At 38.7% G+C, this 18,690-nt stretch overlaps 2 protein-coding genes across 3 annotated transcripts in view; both read left to right on the top strand.

The window, feature by feature from the left end:
* The window catches only part of LOC141444281 (U-megalopygitoxin(8)-Mo12-like), a 241,785-nt gene that overhangs the window by 114,871 nt on the left and 108,224 nt on the right, over positions 1-18,690 (top strand). The window lies entirely within an intron of this gene.
* On the top strand, positions 10,150-11,040 carry LOC141444050 (U-megalopygitoxin(8)-Mc8-like). Its single transcript, XM_074109487.1, has one exon. The coding sequence runs from the start codon at positions 10,150-10,152 to the stop codon at positions 11,038-11,040; it is 891 nt and encodes a 296-aa protein (XP_073965588.1).

Here is an 18,690-nt window from a genome sequence, read left to right as displayed (position 1 = left end):
AAATATGGTCGTAACGAGATGCGTTGTTATGAATTGTAAAAACAATAACACGAATAGTGACAGCAAATTCTACAGATTTCCAAAAGATGGAAAGTACGACAATGGAATGAGTTGGATGGTTGTCGTAAGAATAAATTCGTGAGTGATCGCGGAAAACCCCGTTTCTGTGATACGCAAGTTAATTTTTACGCAATTGCACGGTCCTAATAACATTAAGAGGGTTGTACAGGTATATAAATTAATATGGCATACGATGTGCTGTCACCTAGTGTAAATTGAAGTCGATGCATAAGAATTTAAATTTACAATTGCTACTAGGACGACTGGATACTACAATTGTTAAATTAAAATTTGACATCGAATTTGATGTCACTACGTTCAGTTGAACTTTATCGGCGTGCCTCGTGGACATGCCATTTCCTGCTGCTTGCTTGATTTTCCCTCATAATTAATATAGTAACACAATCGGGAGTTATCACGAAACGAGTGAGTCTTAGTGACCACGGCCACTGTAATGTAAACCCGGATTTTTGATCCCATGGAAAAAATGTAAACAAAGGTGTTGCTGTTATCAAAAAACATTTGCAGAATTCAAGATATTTTAGTCTTTCCACATTTGCCACAGAAATTGACTTCCCATTAAAAAACTGTGTTTCATAATCAAGATAAAATATTTTAATTTACTGATGAACATCTTTACTTTGGCATTTACACTTTGATATATTAATTTACAAAGAGAGTACTGTTTTCGTATGCATAATTTTATTTCTTGTCCTGGTATTACACCCGGGTTTTTAAGCTATGGCCGCTGACGCGAGACATCACTCAATGCACTAACATTCGAGACTGAATTCGTAATCGTTTTCCAGTGACTCTTGTTCTGTTATTTTTTTTACTGTCGACATTGTTGTTATATTTTTATTGTAGTTAAGTTGTTTCTTTGTTACGTTTTCCTTTGTTTTTCGTTTATTTTTATATGAAAGGTTGGACTCCGGTCCGAGTACTTCTCGGTCAAAAGACGACTTATAAGTTGTCTCCCGTAAAAACGGCTCTTTTATCGAAAATAGAAGAAAACATGGTAACAACAGAACTTTATATAATATTTCTAGCGGGCCCATACCTTGAAATCCCCTGAAATGTCACTTTGACAATGACGAAACTTTGTTTACATTTTTTCCGTAGGATTAAAAATCCGGGTTTAGTTGAAACGTGGTGTTAATTATTACTCGTTTGTTATAGTTAGGTCACCCATACAAACGTGTCATGTGTTGACAGCAGGATTTTGACATTAGTGTTTTTTTTCGTACCAATAGCGAGTTCAACAGTGAATTGCAGGATGGGCCAAAAATTGTCTTTAAATTATTTTGGTATCTTTAAAAAAACGAATTGAAACAAAACAGAAAATAAAACAATTTATTTAATCAGGCGTTACTTTGCGGAGGTCTATATCAAGGAACTAAAATATTTTTTAAGAAGGTCGCCATTAGACATTTGTGTCACATTTTTAATTGGTTTTTAATGTAACTAAATAAGCCAATTTCAAGCAAGACGTTCCTCATGATACTAATGCCCTCTAGGAAATTAATTTGCCGGAATTACGTCACCTTTTTCGGTGTTAACCAAAGTTCCGTTGATGCTAAAACGTGACGTAATTTCAACAAATACGCTGCTAGTTGTTGAACTAGCATTGCAGGCGTAATTCCGCCGAAAACGTGTCACGTAATTACGCTTATGTTGTGTCGTACCACACGAATACTTACGTTGGAATGTATAATAAGTCGCGTAACTTTGGCAAACTGCTTAGGCATAGGCCACAAGGTTTGCTGATGCTTTATAAGCAAAAGGAAAGATACGGATACTATATTGTAACTTATTATAAGCGATGTGTCGATATGTGACGACGTGTGAATTATAATATAAGGTTTAGTTAATAAATGAAACATAAGTTGTAAGAATTGGTTTTATTTATGCTTTGCATTAACTCTTATTTACATCGTAGAACATAAAGTCACTTTGTACATAAACGCTTAGATCTAACAAAGTGATAAAAAGGTGATCACCATCAGTTACATAATTTTTCACATTTCGCGGCCCCGGCGTCACACGGGTGAAATTTTAAGTGACTTGGATTATAGAACTTTTTGAAAATTATATCCGAGCGAAGCCGGGCGAGTCGCTAGTCAATTATAAGTTGGGTCGATCAACCTTTTCTGTACCTCTTTGCCATAATGGTTATGTCCCCTGGAAACTCATGCATGGTTTTAAAGAGTTGTTAAAACCACGAGTTTCTTTAAGTTTTTCTGTGGTTAAAATTCATTGAGCGTACACTTTTGTCGTAGCTACAAACGTAGTGCATTAATACCATAATATTATGACAGGTTTTTAAGAATCTGTCTCTTGTACAACGGGACAGAACAAAGAGGACAGAATAACAAACAAGAAAAAGTTGATTTACATTCTCTATTAGAAATAGAAATATGTATTCGCTCCTCGCAAATCACATAGTACTTGGTAAAAATACATAAAAAAAACAATAGCATTAACATAATAACAAGTATTATGTATATGCGAAATCGCGAAGCGGTCCCAGCTCAGCATAGTGTTGGCTGTGTAGGCCAACGCTGATCTGCTATTACAGACTATTAAAAAAAAAAACATTTAACTTCAACCTGGATTAATTTTCAATTAACCGGTAAGTGGGAGCGCCAAAGTTCGCATACTCTTCGCAAGTTATATCGTATTTTTTGTCCGAATCATCGTTTGTCATAATTTTTTTTCCACTGAAACCTTATTTTTCTGAAATTTTTAAATGGTCCTCCTATAGAAAACTGTAGGTTAGATTAAGTTTGTTCTATAACAATTCAGAGAAAAAAGAGTTATGACAAACGATCATTCTGACAAACATTACATTCAGCTAGATATCATACAAAATCTATGTAGGTATATCAATGACTGTTTTCGGACAGGTCGAATATTTAGAAGAACGAGGGTCACCGACATAGCCAAGCGAATTAGCTCATTGAAGTGGCAATGGGCAGTCCATATAACACGGAGAACGGATGGCCGTTGAGGCCGAAAAGTTCTTGAATGGATTACGCGGATCGGCAAGCGCAGCGTAGGACGTCCACTGACGAGATGGACGGATGACCTGACCCCGGGTTCACGGTGGATGCAGGCCCCTTCCAGCCGAAGCAACTGGAGGAATATGGGGGAGGCTTGTGTCTAACAGTGAATGTCCTACGGCTGATATGGTGATGATGATGAATCTCAATTAGGACTAACGTCGTAACAACCTGTCAGAAACCCCTCATTGATTAGTGATAGCCTAATACTTAGATAATATCCTCAACAATCACCTTAGAATCGGCATAAAACTGTATAACAATATCTTCTTTTGTTGTTATTATATCAGATAAATTAGCTGCGTCCATAACTGACCCGATGTCATACGCATAAAAATGGTGACCGTTTATTGCCTCCTCGAAATTCGCCACTACTATACCGTCTAAAATAGCCATGTGTTCCACCTGCACATTAACAGTTACTTTAGTAGCCGTTAGCGTGACGCTAGAGTTTTGATTCGGTTCCAAACTAAATTGTACAACGGACGGACTGACGACACCAACATCCCTTTTAAATAGATTCGTGTTCCAGGTTGAATTCAAGTTGAACTTTGTCAAATTTCCTATCCCATCGAAATTGATGTTGTACTCTATGTCTGCTTTAAAGGGTTTGGTATCTTTATTCCAATAGCTAGTAACATTGTTTTCAACTTTGGTTGGCAGGGTTACCTTGTGTTCGCTCGGCTCTGATCCACCGTGCACTATTTTTCGGTTCAAAACGACGTCTGTTTCTTTTTCTATATATACTATGTTTGTTTTTACTGGTTTAATAACGGTATTAACTTGCTTCCAGCCGTAGGTTTTATAGAGATCATGCCACGGTGTCGGTGATTTTATGTAAACGTTTGTAGGTACCCGCTTTTGTGTATCAGTCAGTTTATACACGCCGTTCTTTAGGACTGATTCGGTTAGTTGGAATGATGTGATGTCAGTTGGGGTGATGACCTTTTGTAATGATCCTTTGACGGCGATGTCGGATTCGCGCATTGTTTCAGATGCATGAATGTCGATGATTATTCGGGCTTGAACGAATACCGGCAGTAGGCATAGAAGCAACTTCATGGTTATCAGCTGAAAAAAAGCGTTTATTTAGTAAATAAATAAAATAATATAAGTATAAGCGGGTTTTATTATATCGTGTTACTGAATTTAATTATATCATAATATATTGAGAAGTAGGTACAATTCAACCGAGTCTTGTACCTGCGGAAGAGTGCCCATAAAGCTGGCTGCATTGCCGCGCTGTATCGTGCGTGATCCCAATAAGTTGGGTGAGAAATGCACCAGCCCTATGGTCATTGGTAATTTCGTTTGTTTTTATATTTTATTATTTATTTATAATATTTGTCCTAAATGTTTGTGTGCATCCGAACTCTATGGACCTAAAGTTTCAACAGCAAAAGCCACAAATCAATCGAGAGAGTCCTGTATTTGCGGCGTTTTGCTGTCCCAGCCTGAGCTGCTGCTCCGTCCGCCTTGATAGATGAAGAGGTTAATGGTACTGCGCGCGGGGGTTTTCTCTCTCTAAACTTAATTTCATTGAACTTGTTCAGAGGTTTGATCAAGTCACCTACCATGGTACAGTTTTACAGTAGAGACTTTGTCAATCACTGAACGTGTCTAGCTAGTGAAATGATAAAAAGAGACGACTTTGCGAGTTTGTTTCGTGAACTCACTGACGTGAAATGTTCACTGTGCGGTAAAATGCCAAAACGAAGTTGTCTTTATTGGCTCGATTTCGCCATTTCACTAAATACATTCAGGGATTTCATCAAATGACTAATTTTACTAGGCAAATGATAAAATGGATTTGCCACCTTAACATCCTGAGTAATTTGCTCATATTATAGAGATGGGTTCAAAATTCTGCGTTGGCCATTTCTCTGGGACATGTAAATTGGAAATTTTAGTTTTTATTGGAGTTTTTAGTTCTAAAAGCTTGAAATTAAGTTAATTACGCTTGAACTAACAGCAAAATAATAATAAGAATGCATATAAAACGTAAACATAAACTATAGGTAGGTAGTACACCTAATTAAAACTGACACTCAATTAAATCTAAATAAGTTTTTGGTAAAAAAAAACATTTTTATACAAGCTTTTTTTGCTGACTGTACTTCTTGTTGACTGTACTTTTGTCACTCAAACTGCATTTGTACACCAAATTTCAAGTTGATGCCATTAACCGTTGAAGAGTTCCGTCCTGAGGAGACAATCCTGGCTGGACTACCAGGATGTCACTACCAGATTATTGTATTGTATTGTAACGCAATTTACATAAGCATTCCAAATTTCAAGTCATGGATAACCGATGGACTCGGAGAGCGGTAGAATGGTCCGGACCGCCAGGGAAAAGAGCGAGAGCAGACGAAACAGCGGCAATAGCAGGCCGAGATTGGCTCAACACAGCCAAGGACAGAAACGAGTGGCATACCTTGGAGAGAGAGAGAGGCTTTTACCCAAAGGGGGTCCACCCAAAAATAATTTATAAATTATCGAACAGTACTAATTTGTTTAGTGTTAATAACTTTAATTATGTCAAATGAATTGTTAATAAAATTATACATACTTGACACAATAAATCAATTGGTTTCAATAATATATTTACTTATTTGCTCTTGGTTTATTTATACATGTTCATTTTTATCCAATGTTTAACGGAGTTCATAAACATTTATTGTTTTTTTATGTAACTTATGCGAACAAACTGTATTTTTGTATGACCACTTCTTTTTATTTTTGTAATATTTATTTATTTTGGGGACATCGGAAACGTAATCTCAGATTTTTTCTTGACACATATTAAATGATATTATAACGGATAACTCACGTCTTAAACCGAGCCTAGCTCGACATGTTTCGGGCTATTTCGTAACATTTCAAAATATACTTAACACTGTAAATTTTTGCATGGAAAAATAAAAATCAAGCTTTATTACCAAATTTCAAGTCAATCCAACTACTGGAAGTTGGTCGCATTAAACTTGCATGATTTGATACAGACAGACAGACAACGGGACAGGGAAACTAAATAAAAGCTTGTACAAAAAACCGACCAAAATAGGGTTCCGTAGCCATACGAAGTAATAGTTAAGTAATAGTTTTCTAAGGATTTCGTATTTTGTACGGAATATTCCAAGTTCAGGTATATTTTATACCTTAGGCTGCTATTTACTCTTAAACTACTAATAATTCTCAAGAAAACTTAACCGTTATAGTTTTCCTTGTAGGTTTGATATACTTACTACCATCCTGAATTTTTTCAAATTTTTCCACCCACGTGTTTAGATTTTAGAGGGGCGGGGACGCTCGATTTTAATGAAAATTTGTACTTTAAAGCTGAATATTTTGCAAACCGATCACTAATCTAACAATTGTCTTAGCAAAACATTATGCTGAGTGGGGTCCACTTTATACTATTCCATGTTATTTTTTTTTCTCCATCTAATGTATTTTTATGTGTATCGAATATGTGTAAATAAATGTTTCTCTCTCTCTCTCTCTCTCTCTCTCTCAAACCCCCAATGTTAAAAGACCTATCCAACGATACCCCACACTACATAGTTGGATGAGAAAAAAAAATCACCCTCACTTTACGTCTATGGGAGGTACTCTAAAAAAAATTTTTTTTTTAATGTTTTATTGTACCATTTTTTCGGCATAGTTTACATATATATATTCGTGCAAAATTACAGTTTTCTAGCATTGGTAGTCCCTGAGCAAAGCCGCGGACGGACAGACAGACAGACATGTCGCCAACTATAAAGGTTCCGTTTTTGCCATTTTGGCTACGGAACCCTAAAAACCGGCCTAGAGCGTGTCGGACACGCCCAAGATGGGGTTCCGTACTTCCGTAGCCATTTCTTAGTTTACATATATATCAGTATTCAGTATTCAGTATTTATTTATTGCAACACCTTTTACAAAAAATTATAAAAAATGACGGACAGACGGACAGACATACAGACAGACATCCAGACATGGCGAAACTATAAGGGTTCCGTTTTTGCCATTTTGGCTCCGGAACCCTAAAAACCGTATTCAAATCGGTCCACCCCTTTACGAGCTACACGGAAGCCGGCGATGTACTTACCTAATGTTCTACTCCTTTAAGTAAACACACAACTTATTCTAAGACGTCTGCGTGCTAGGAAAGTGTACAGTCAACTGGGATTGCGTTACCGGACACAACATTAAATGACGGTGTTAATCATATCGGTTGTAATAGTCATAACTATATTCTGGAAATACCGAAGCAGGAAACTACGTGGAATATTGGTTTAACTTTTAACTAGCACAAATATTTTGTTACAGTATACGCATATAGGTACAGATGTGCTCATAAACCTGTGAGTAAAAATTTGATCAAAAATATCTGAACACGACTCCATTGTTAACGGCTTAGAAGAAGCGTGTTCAGATATTTTTGATCAAATGTTTGCTCACAAGTTCATGAACTCGACTGTACGTACACATATCGGGTAATTATAAGAAATTCACAAAAGGATTGTCAAATGTACAGAACAAAGTATAGCAGTCGAATAAAAAATATTAATAACTAATAATCAATTAACAACTAATTACTATACAATAATGAATTCATAAAATAAAATAGTAGGTATTTATACTGTAATTGTAATCGCAATGAGGGCTATCGTTTTTTGTCTCACTAGATGGCGCACTGTTGCGTGAGGTTTTTAAGTATGGCTTTCAAAGTCTGTTATTACGGGCGTGAAAACAAAGTTTAGATTAAAATCATATTTAATACACCTTAAAACCGTACCATAAAATATCGAGCATGCCACAGTGTTGCATAGTCCCCGTTTTGTTCGGAAAAAAGGGAGGACAAAAGTTTCCGAAAGACAAAACTGTCTCAAAACCAGACATTCATAGCCCCGTAACGCATAATTGCCATAATTAATTTCAGATAATGCAAAATATTCACAAAATTATTCTAATTATAAATAAACCCGCGTAGCTCACCCAAAAACTATGAGATTTGACATTTCGGAGACCTCACGCTACACTAGCGCCTCTAGCGGCGAATTCAATCGCGATAGCCCTCATTGCTGTACCCAACAAGACCCAACAGAGACGTCAAAATATGATCTCTTGGTTTATATCATAGGTAGTTAGTGCCACCAAAGTTGAGGTCATGTGCACAAGAACATGTAGCCGTTCAGGAATGGAGACCGCAGATAGTATGTTCACCAACCAGGTGGACGGGGGACCTGGCTAAAGCGGCGGGTGCATGCAGCCCATGCCGGCCGCTTCTAATAGAAGCCACTGGAGGCCTATGTGGGGGGCATTTGCCCAACAGTGGACGTTTTACGGCTGTTATGATGATGAGATGATGAATTCATGGTGCAGTTCCAAATTTACTATGAGCTTTACGGCAACAGAAAACATCGTAAGGAAACCCACCTTCAAAGAGATTTCAATGGTGTGGATGAAGTTTCCATCCGCACTGGGCTCGCGTGGGAACTACGATCCAAGCTCTCTCATTCTGAGAGGAGGCCTCTACCCTGCAATGAGAATGAGACGTACATAGGCCGAGATGACGACAATCCTTCTAATTAAAATGGTGACACTAAAAATTAACTTTTTTGTCGATTTTTCTCCATGTGATATCTAAATATTTTTGCAAACAATTTAATTTTTAATACAAGCTTTTTCTGCCGATTGTACTTTTTGTTGACGGTATACTTGCATTGCTTGCTTGTGGGTTCGAACCCCGGCTCGCACCTCTGAGTTTTTCGAAATTCATGTGCGGAATTACATTTGAAATTTACCACGAGTTTTGCGGTGAAGGAAAACATCGTGAGGAAACCTGCACAAACCTGCGAAGCGATTCAATGGTGCGTGCGAAGTTCCCAATCCGCACTGGGCCCGCGTGGGAACTATGGCCCAAGCCCTCTTATTCTGAGAGGAGGCCTGTGCCCAGCAGTGGGACGTATATAGGCTGGGATGATGATGATGATGATGTACCAAATTTCAAGTCGATGCCATTAACCGTTGACGAGTTCCGTCCTGCGGAGACGATCCTGGTCGGACTACCGGGATGTGACTACCAGATTATTGTATTGTCATTGTCACGAAATCTACATAAGTATACCAAAGTTCAAGTCAATACAACGAATCAAAATCGAAAAGTGAGAACTAAATAAAAGCTTGTAAAATACGGTACGATACGAACTTTGAATTTCGTATTAGCCCCCCAGTTGCACCAAGTACAAGCCAGAGCGAGGGTCGCAGCTCAGCAGGACGCCAACTCCCTGAAAAACTTGCGAGCCTCGGAGACCCAGCAGTTATCATCTTCATCATATCATCCACTATATATATATCCCACCCCAATGCGGGGTAGGTACAGGCCTCCTCTCAGAATGAGAACTTCACACACACCATTGAATTGCTTCGCAGGTTGTTCAGGTTTCCTCACTATGTTTTCCTTCACCTTAATGCTCTTGGTAAATTTCGAATTTCGAGAAAGTCAGAGGTGCGAGCTGGGGTTTGAACCCACGATCCTTTAATTGACTGGTCAATACTACTAGGCCATTACAGCATTTTTCCACCAACTCTGTGAAACCTAATGTGACTATTTTATTATTACCACTTGAACAGTATATTCTTATGCCTACATAAGCAAAGATTAATAACCACAAAAGCGTCATACTGTTAATAATATCTGCCTAGACAAAATTAAATCGTGACACTTTAAGGCTTAACCCAACTGAAATAGGCTTAAAGTTAAAGCTTATTTCATTTGGGTTACGCATAGTTACCTATATGCGTAAAATCCATGATAATTTACCTCCTCTAAGTACAACGTCATTACTGATTAAAACACACAATAGGACCGCTATTTGTCACTGGACTAGTATATATTTTGAGGACGGCATGTTCAAAAATCATTCGTTTTGCTGAAACTACAGTCTTCAGTCAAAGTTAAAATATTAGGACTTACCAGTAAACAAATCAACATACACTCATTTTTAACGAGTATATCTTCAGTCCAATCTTGTCAAAAATGGCTGTCAAAATTCTGATATTTCTATTACCAGCCTTAGTCAGCGCCAAGATTAAAGTCAACATTGAAACCGGAAGAACACAAGAAGACTCCTTCGTAGAAGCCATCGGTTCCACCATCGACATTATCAGCGACGAAGAGCGGGAGACTTTCAAAATAAACGACTACCAGCTAAAAGACGCCATGGAGAAATGGTGGGGTGATCGGCCAGATGACGTGTTCGTCAAAAGCCCCACTAAGTGGGACGATTTATACACAAGGTACAGCTGGGCGCAGGTCCAACGTACCTTAAGACCAGTCAGCGCGAAGGTCCTCCGGTTAACCAAGAAGCAAGAGGTCATAACTAAGAAAACCTTCTGCAATCACAGCAAGAAAAACAAAGCCAGTTACTCCGGTAGCATCAAGCAGGAGCGAGAGACTACCGCATCCACCACCTGGACGAACTCCCACAGTTTCTCAGTGAACCAGAAGATTGAATACAGCGTGGGATTGAGCGAAGTCTTAAGCGCTGGTGGTTCCACAAGCTTTGGTTTCACTGGTTCTTGGGGTTCAGGTACTACAAAGTCGGAAACAATGATGGTTGGCTCCGGGATTGGCGTGAAAGTGGACTTGGAACCCGGGCAGCAGGTTCAAAGTGTCCTGAGCGCTTCTTTGGGGACTTTAGAGATTGAAGTTCAGTATGAAGCCACGTTGAGCGGTAGGGTGACGGTGAATTATTCGAACAAGCACAACGGTCATTACTTCTGGGCTCCGGATGTGAACGCTGTCCTGAACGCCGCAGGCTTGCCGACTCGGCTGATGTCGACGGAAATTATCAAAGTCGGGTTTTACGCGGACGAACAAGTAACTAATCACGATTTCGGCAGCTGCGTTAAACAGAGTTATTATTAATGTCTGTAACAGTCGTTTACATTGTTTACAACACTGAATATTGACGGTCAGTCATAGCTCAGCTGGAGCGGTAAACTTTCCAAGGAGCGCTTACAAGCGTTGTGTAGATAAAAAAACTAGAAGTTTTTGTTAAAAAAACATTTTTATTACAACCTTTTTGCCAACTAAGTATACCTTACTGTTTGTTTACTTAGATTACCATCCAACTTGCAGTGTCATCCAACAGTAATTACTAGTAATTACATTAATTTGTAGGTACTCTACCAAATTTTCACTCAATCCGACCACTGAATTGAATCAAAATTAACCTGCTAGATTTGAACTAAACAAAAACCAGAGCAAACAGGATATAAAAATAGGAAATAAAAACCCCCAATTGAATAAGAAGGTATAAGCCAACGACGTTTTTATCCGAGTCTGTAATAGTTTTAGGATTTATTAGTTAGAAAAAGACACATGTTAAAATACTCGTAGCCAACTCGAAGCTTTGATAAAAAATGCAGCAGATTGGTAAGTTAATATACCTACTTGCGCTTTTTCTTTGGTGGGCTGAGCTGTAAAATTGAAATTTCTCAAACTACTTGGTGTAATTCGGACCAGTTAGTAAATGTGTTTAATAAAACTACTGGTTTAATTTGAGAACTTAATTTTATTCAAAACTTATTGAAACTTTGGGGCCATGGAGTTCGGACGCACACAAACTTTTTGGTCAAATAAAAAAAAATCTAAATTACCAATGACCATAGGGCTGGTGTATTTCTCGCCCAACGTGTTGGGTGGGATCACGACCCAGCATGGTAACCTGGTAATGCAGCCAGCCTTATGGGCACTGTTCCGCAGGGAAAAGACTTGGGGGAATTGTATATTCATTAGAAAGTTCATTGCCCCGACTAGTACCACAAAAATTCCAATAATTGAATAGGCACTATACTTACCTACTTACCGTTAAGCGATTCGAACACAATCCGGGAGTAGGTAACGTAAAGACGTCGCATAAAAATTTATCTCAAAAATGCGTCAAAACAAATTTATATGGCGCGTGGCATACCTGTGTTTTCTGTACTGCTTACTATGTGTTGTGCAATAAAGAGTTATTTCTCAAAAATTTCCGTAAAAGTTGACATTATTCTTTACATATCTGCAGAAAGTGAAGTGCATAGTTTATGGTCAGCGAAAAATTAAAAAATTAAAAAGATTGCAGGCGCGCTAGCTCGACAATAATAAATTAGCGCGCCTGCAATCAGTCACAAGTTTTTTTTTAAGTTAAAAAGGCCATGGAAATGTTGGCACAAGTCGTATACAGCCAAATCTAATGGGCGGTATCAGATATTTTGTTGGAACTTCGGACTTTTTTTATTGGGTCTGAAACAGCTTGTGGTGTTTTCGGTGGAAAAATACAGCTGCAGTTTATTTTTAATGAAAAAAGGCGGGAAAGCATAAGAAAAATAATTGGAATAAAATTAAATGTTATGATATATTTTGAGAAAAAGTTTAGTCTATTTCAGAATTATTCATCATTTTTGAGAAAAGCTTTATATTAGTCTCGGCTGGAATAGTAATTGCTGGCTTCGTATTAGTTAAACGGACTCGCAAGCTCGTCCGTTTAATACTTATACTCAGCCAGCAATTGGCTACTTCCAGGCCACGACAATAATCTACTATTGTATTGTAACTTACTAAAGCTTGCTGAAGCTAATTGAGAAAAAAAAACTACTTTCTAGTGACGCGCGTCGTCTCCGTGCAGGTGTAGGTTTGGGTAAAAAGAGATGAACAATTGAAAGTTTACATATTTATTTATTATTATATATATATTTATATATTAAGTATACACTATATTTTTTCCTGGGCTGCTAATTAATGTACAAATATATCTACCATCTCATAGCTCTGGGACAGGACACTATAGCTCAGGAAAATCACAAATGCCTGCATTACCGCCAGGAGAATTTATTTGAGATAATGTACAATGGTTAAACTTTCATTGTAAAAAACGGATGTAGGTGATTCACCCAGCACGTTATTGACATCAAACTTCCAAAAATGGGATCCGTTCATTTTACTCATGTAGTTAACGGCAACGTCCCCCCAAAGTGTAGCTTCGTACTCCAAATTCACGTTGACAATGCACTTTGTAACATTAGCCTTACGTTCAGGGAAAGTGTAGTTTTGATGTTTATTTATGGGAAGGCCCCATGACGAGTTAAATTTCAAGGTGTTTGGCTCGTAAACAATTTTGTATTCTATTGTTTCATTGGTTGGAATTGTAGAGTCGCTCCAGATGCTTGTTACACTCATGTCCGTAGTATTCACTAGTAACGGTACAGACTTACATTGTTGAGAAGCTTGTATATCTGTTTTTGTAAGCAACGTTGGTTTGACTGATCTCACGACTTCTTGCCAGTCATCGTAGGTTTTATACAGATTACCCCAATCGTTTCTAACGAGTACATTAGTCGGAATCTTTCCTGAGTAGTTAGCGACGGATTTCTTTAAATTTTCATCGTCTAGTTTAAATATCAGTCGTTCTTTTTCAGGGATAAGTATCGATGAATGTCCAGAGACGTCGATTAGCGGTGGTTCTGCTCTTAAGTCCACGTACACTGCTATTTTGCCGTACACCAACGCTGGTAGCAGAAGAAGGACGGGAATCATGTTGGTAACTGCGAAAGAATGATTCATTAGTGTTACTTTGTGGAAGCCTTCGCAGGTAGTAGGACCTTGTGCAAGGTCCGCCCGGATTGCTACCACCATCTTGCTCGCTAATCCTGTCGTAAAGCAGCAGTGCTTGCACTGTTTGTTTCGGCGTGGAGAGTAAGACAGCCGGTGAAATTACTGGCACTTAAGGTATCCCATATTAGGTCTGTAGGTTGGCAACGCATCTGCACTCCTCCTGGTGTTGCAGGTGTTTATGGGCGGTGGTGATCTCTTACCATCAGGAGACCCACTTGCTCGTTTGCCATCCAGTCAAATAAAAAAAAAGCCTATAAATGAATCATGCTGCTTAGGTAATAGGTACAAGTGTGTTATGTGTGTGTGTGTGTGTGTGTGTGTTGTACGTGGAACAAAATCCGAATTTAAATCATAGTTAGTAATGACCGTGATAGTCTAAAATATTGCGTTTAATTAAGTAGTTAGGGATGAATTTAGATAAAGTAAATTTCGTACGATTAAAGGCAAAGCAATTTTCAGTAATTTAGAAAAATCTCAGAATAAAAAAAAAGTAAGTAACTAAATGCGAAACTATGTACCTAAGTATTAAATATAATGACCCGGATATCTCACGTCTTAAATCGAGTGTGCGCGTGTTGCAGCCGCTGAGTCGCGTTGCTCCGAAGACGAAGGGCTACGGATTAGCCCGAAACATGTCGAGCTAAACTCGATTTAAGACGTGAGTTATCCGGGTCATTATATTTAACATGAGTGAGTCTCACGGTAGTTTCATATGTACCTAAGTCTGTTTATTTCTTTGTTGCCTCATCGCGTCTAAACTACTTAATCGATTTAGATAAAAATCAGTATACAGACAGTTTAAGAGTCCCTGGGAAGGCCATAGGATAGTTTTTATCCCGGAAATTGCAAAGTTCCCGCGGGATAGGGATAAACGAATTATATGCGGGCGGAGTCGCGGGCAACGGGCTAGTAGGTATATTATATAACTAGCCGTTACCCGCGACTCCGTACGCGTAGAATTCAGTTTTCACTATCCCGCGGTCCTATGTCCTTCCGTGGGACTCAAACTAACTGTATACCGAATTTCATCTAAATCCGTTCACCAGTTTAGACGTGATGAAGTAACAAACAAATAAACAAACAGACTTACAAACTCTCGCATTTATTATATTAGTGGGATAATATCTGGGTGACCGAGCTCCGCTCGGGCTAAAACTCGGTACCAAGCGTTTTCCCAGAGATAAGACCAAGCTAGATCGATTTGTCATCCCCGAAAACCGTTGGAGCTACAATAATTGCTCGTTTAAAGATATTCGATAGATATACATTTGAAACCGTCATTTAAAATCTAAGTGTACATTTTGTGATTCTTTAGGTACACAACGATAGCATTTACTAAGTACAATTATCCAGGTCAAATAGCATTCTGCTATAGGCAACAATTAAAGTTACACTAAGCATTTCGCTCTAAAATGTATTTCAATTACACACACAAACATCATGCCTGTATGCCCAAATGGGGTAGGCAGAGCACACGAAACGTTACCGCTTCGGAGCCACTTTTAGCAATTTTAGGTTTAAAGTTTGACAGAAACGGTACAATAGTGACAGGTTGCTAGCCTGTCGCCTACGGTATACCTTAACCTATATCCTCAGTCGCCTCTTACGGCATCCACGGAAGAAATGGAGAGGTATAACTCTAACCCGACACCACACGGGTATTTCAATTAGATTTATAATAATAAGGATGACGTCACCGCTTTGAGTGTTTAGCTTTAGCTTTTATAAATAAGCTGACATCGACTACAAGTCATTATTATTTAGGTACCTACTTATTGCAAATACGTTGAAGTTGAAATACAGTAGTTCTGTAATTATCTATGGCTTTTTGTAGCATTACTAAAATATGAAATTTATTGATCAAATAAAATAACCTAACCAGGTTAGAAAAGTGGGAAGCTCCTTGACATTTTCAAAGTTCAATATTTCAAAAACGGCTGAACGGATTTTTTATCAAAAATATTTAGTTAGGAACCAACGCAGGAAAACTCGCTTTTACGTGAAAAAACCGCATTGGAATTGGTTCATCTGTTTGAGAACGACGATGCCACAGACAGACATGGTGTCAAATAAGGGTAGTAGTAGTAGTAGTAGTAAGGGTTCAATAAGGAAATTAAAATATTTTGTCTACTCACCCAGTTGAGAAGCAACACCGCCGAAAGACTTAGTAATACTAAAGCATTTATTATAATAAATACCTAAATAAAAATATTTTTATCCTTTACAATACGTCGTCACCAAACCACATATTACAGCCACGGCCACGGCACAGTCCAGCCATGATACGAGCGTATCATTGTATTCTCTGTTCACTGCGCGGCCGAGTCGCTCGCTGCCTAGTGGTTACCAAACACTACACGCAATGTACAAAGAAAACTTTCAACGCCCTGCTGCCTGCATCGAGTCTTAGTGGGACTGTCAGGAACACACTGGTCGGACAGGGAAATTATTTGCTTTATTATTATTATTATTATTATTTAGAAGCCTGTAGATGTGTCCCACTGCTGGGCAAAGGCCTCCCCCATGTCCTCCACTCTACCCTTTCTTGGGCGATCTCTGACCAGCTGCGAAGAAAGGCGTCCAGATCGTCCCGCCATCGACGCCTGGGTCTGCCACGCCGCCGAAGTCCATTTTGTGGTATCCAGTCTGTGGCTATTTTAGCCCACCTATTGGGTTCCATACAGCTAACGTGGCCTGCCCAGCCCCATTTCAGCTGCTTTACCTTAGTTAATATATAATAATAATAAAATCATCATATCCATGTTTGCCGCATGTCGGATGAGCTGTGGGTTAAGGTAACCACCGAGTTGACGCCCACCAACTCAAAGGCGACCGGCAGACCTAGACGGCTATGGCGTGATGAACTGGACCACTTGGACTGACCCTTGTCTGCAGCGGACAGAGAGCAGTGGAAGGAAGTATCGGGGAGGCCTTTGCTCAGCAGTGTGTGGACAAAATAGGCTAATAATAACAATCCATACTAATATTATAAATGCGAAAGTAACTCTGTCTGTCTGTCTGTCTGTCTGTCTGTCTGTCTGTCTGTTACGCTTTCACGCCTAAACCGCTGAACCGATTTTGATGAAATTTGGTACAGAGATAGAATAGACCTTAGGAAAGAACATAGGCTACCTTTTATCGCGAAAAGAGGCTTTAAGGGGTTGAAATAGGGGATGATAGTTTATATGGTGGAAGTTCGTCGCTGTCAAAGATAAAACTATGAAACTTGGCATTTAGGCACTTGATAAGAAATAAGTCTATATTTGTTTGAGCTTTTTAGAAAATTCGACCTGTGAGGGGATGAAATAGGGGATGAAAGTTTATGTGGAAGGTCGTCATTATCGAAGATAAATCGATGAATCTTTATTAAACTTGCCATTTCGGCACATGAAAAGAGATAAATAGATATTTGTTCGCACGTTTTTTAAAATTCTTCCTGTGAGGGGGTGAAATAGGGGATGAAACTTTATATGGAAGATCGTCATTGTCGAAGATAATTGGACGGTTCTTTATGAAACTTGCCATTTGGGCACGTGCTAAGAGATAAATACATATTTGTTCGCGCGTCTTTAAAAATTCTTCCTGTGAGGGGTGAAATAGGGGATGAAACTATATGGAAGATCGTCATTGTCGAAGATAAATCGATGGATCTTTATGACTTGGCATTGGCTACTTATAAGAAATAAATAGATATTTGTTCAAGCGTTTTGAAAATTTTACCTGCGAGGGGATGTTAGCAGAGGGGATGATGCAGTGTTAGCAGAGCCTTCTAAGCTCATAGGCGAATGTACGCAATGTGGGGTCATTTAAGATGGCGTATTCACATAGACAGTCAGACATGAAAAATTATGATTTTCAGATTTTCTTATTTATTGTGCAATAAGAGCTACCTTTATGCAAAAATTCCAAGTTTCTAGGACAGCCGGAAGTACCCTATAACTTTTTCTGTTAAGGCAATAGGTTTGGAAACACCTTTTTTAAAGACTGTAGCTTTTGATTGCCTTGACTTAGAGGTTTGATAGACGGACGGACGGATAGCAAAGTAATCCTATAAGGGTTCCATTTTTTCCTTTTTAGGTACGGAACCCCTAAAAAACATTTGCTCCGGCGCTTTTCAAATTTCAACCTATTTACTTGAAAATATGGGGATGAAAGTTCTTAAGGAATTCCAAAAATTACTGCATATAAGTATATTTATCGGAAATGTGTGTAGCTATGCTTAGTAAAAATGCCGTCTTAATTATAACCCACCCTCCTTACTTACTATAAAGGACGTAAGGTGTCAAGAGTTCACTATGAAGAATTAGTCCTTTTGTGTTGGCAGGGTAGAATACACGTCGTATTGCTAAATTGTGGCTATCCGCAAAATAGTTATGGTTTACCAAAGAACATCGGGTGGATGGATGGATGGAAGAACAAAAAAAAAAATAGTTTATTTTTATAGCAATGTATTAAATTAAAATAGGTTATTTTCGGTTAACCGTAGAATTACTATGTACTATTATTGGCAGAATAGGTATCCTAATAAATTAAATACTTCCCAAAATTACTATTCCACGCGGACGAAGTCGCGGGCAAAGCTAGTAGTACATATTTTTGCATAGAGTAGGTACCAGTAGCGTTGCCAACCGTCCGGTATTTCACGGACGTCCCGTATTTCATGCATAAATTTCTATGTCCCGCCGAGACAGCCAATGGCCCGTATTTTACGAAAATCTGCAGACTAGGCGCACAACACGCGCGCTCTGGCCGCGACGCGGGTTCCGCTGAGACTGAGAGACTGAATTGAGACTAAAGCCGAATGATAACCATGTTTAACTACATTTTGACTGCGTTCTTTATAAATTATGCCAAAAGACAAAATATATGTTATGTGCAGTAAGTTGAAGTAAGTTGTTCAACGGCGAAAAGTCGTATTTA

Source organism: Choristoneura fumiferana, chromosome 29 (genome assembly GCF_025370935.1).
Source record: "Choristoneura fumiferana chromosome 29, NRCan_CFum_1, whole genome shotgun sequence".
Classification (NCBI taxonomy): domain Eukaryota; kingdom Metazoa; phylum Arthropoda; class Insecta; order Lepidoptera; family Tortricidae; genus Choristoneura; species Choristoneura fumiferana.
This window is presented reverse-complemented; position numbering and strand designations above follow the sequence as displayed.

Excerpts from the sequence above, each read along its gene's own strand:
- LOC141444050 (XM_074109487.1), top strand. The coding sequence starts at position 10,150 with ATGGCTGTCAAAATTCTGATATTTCTATTACCAGCCTTAGTCAGCGCC.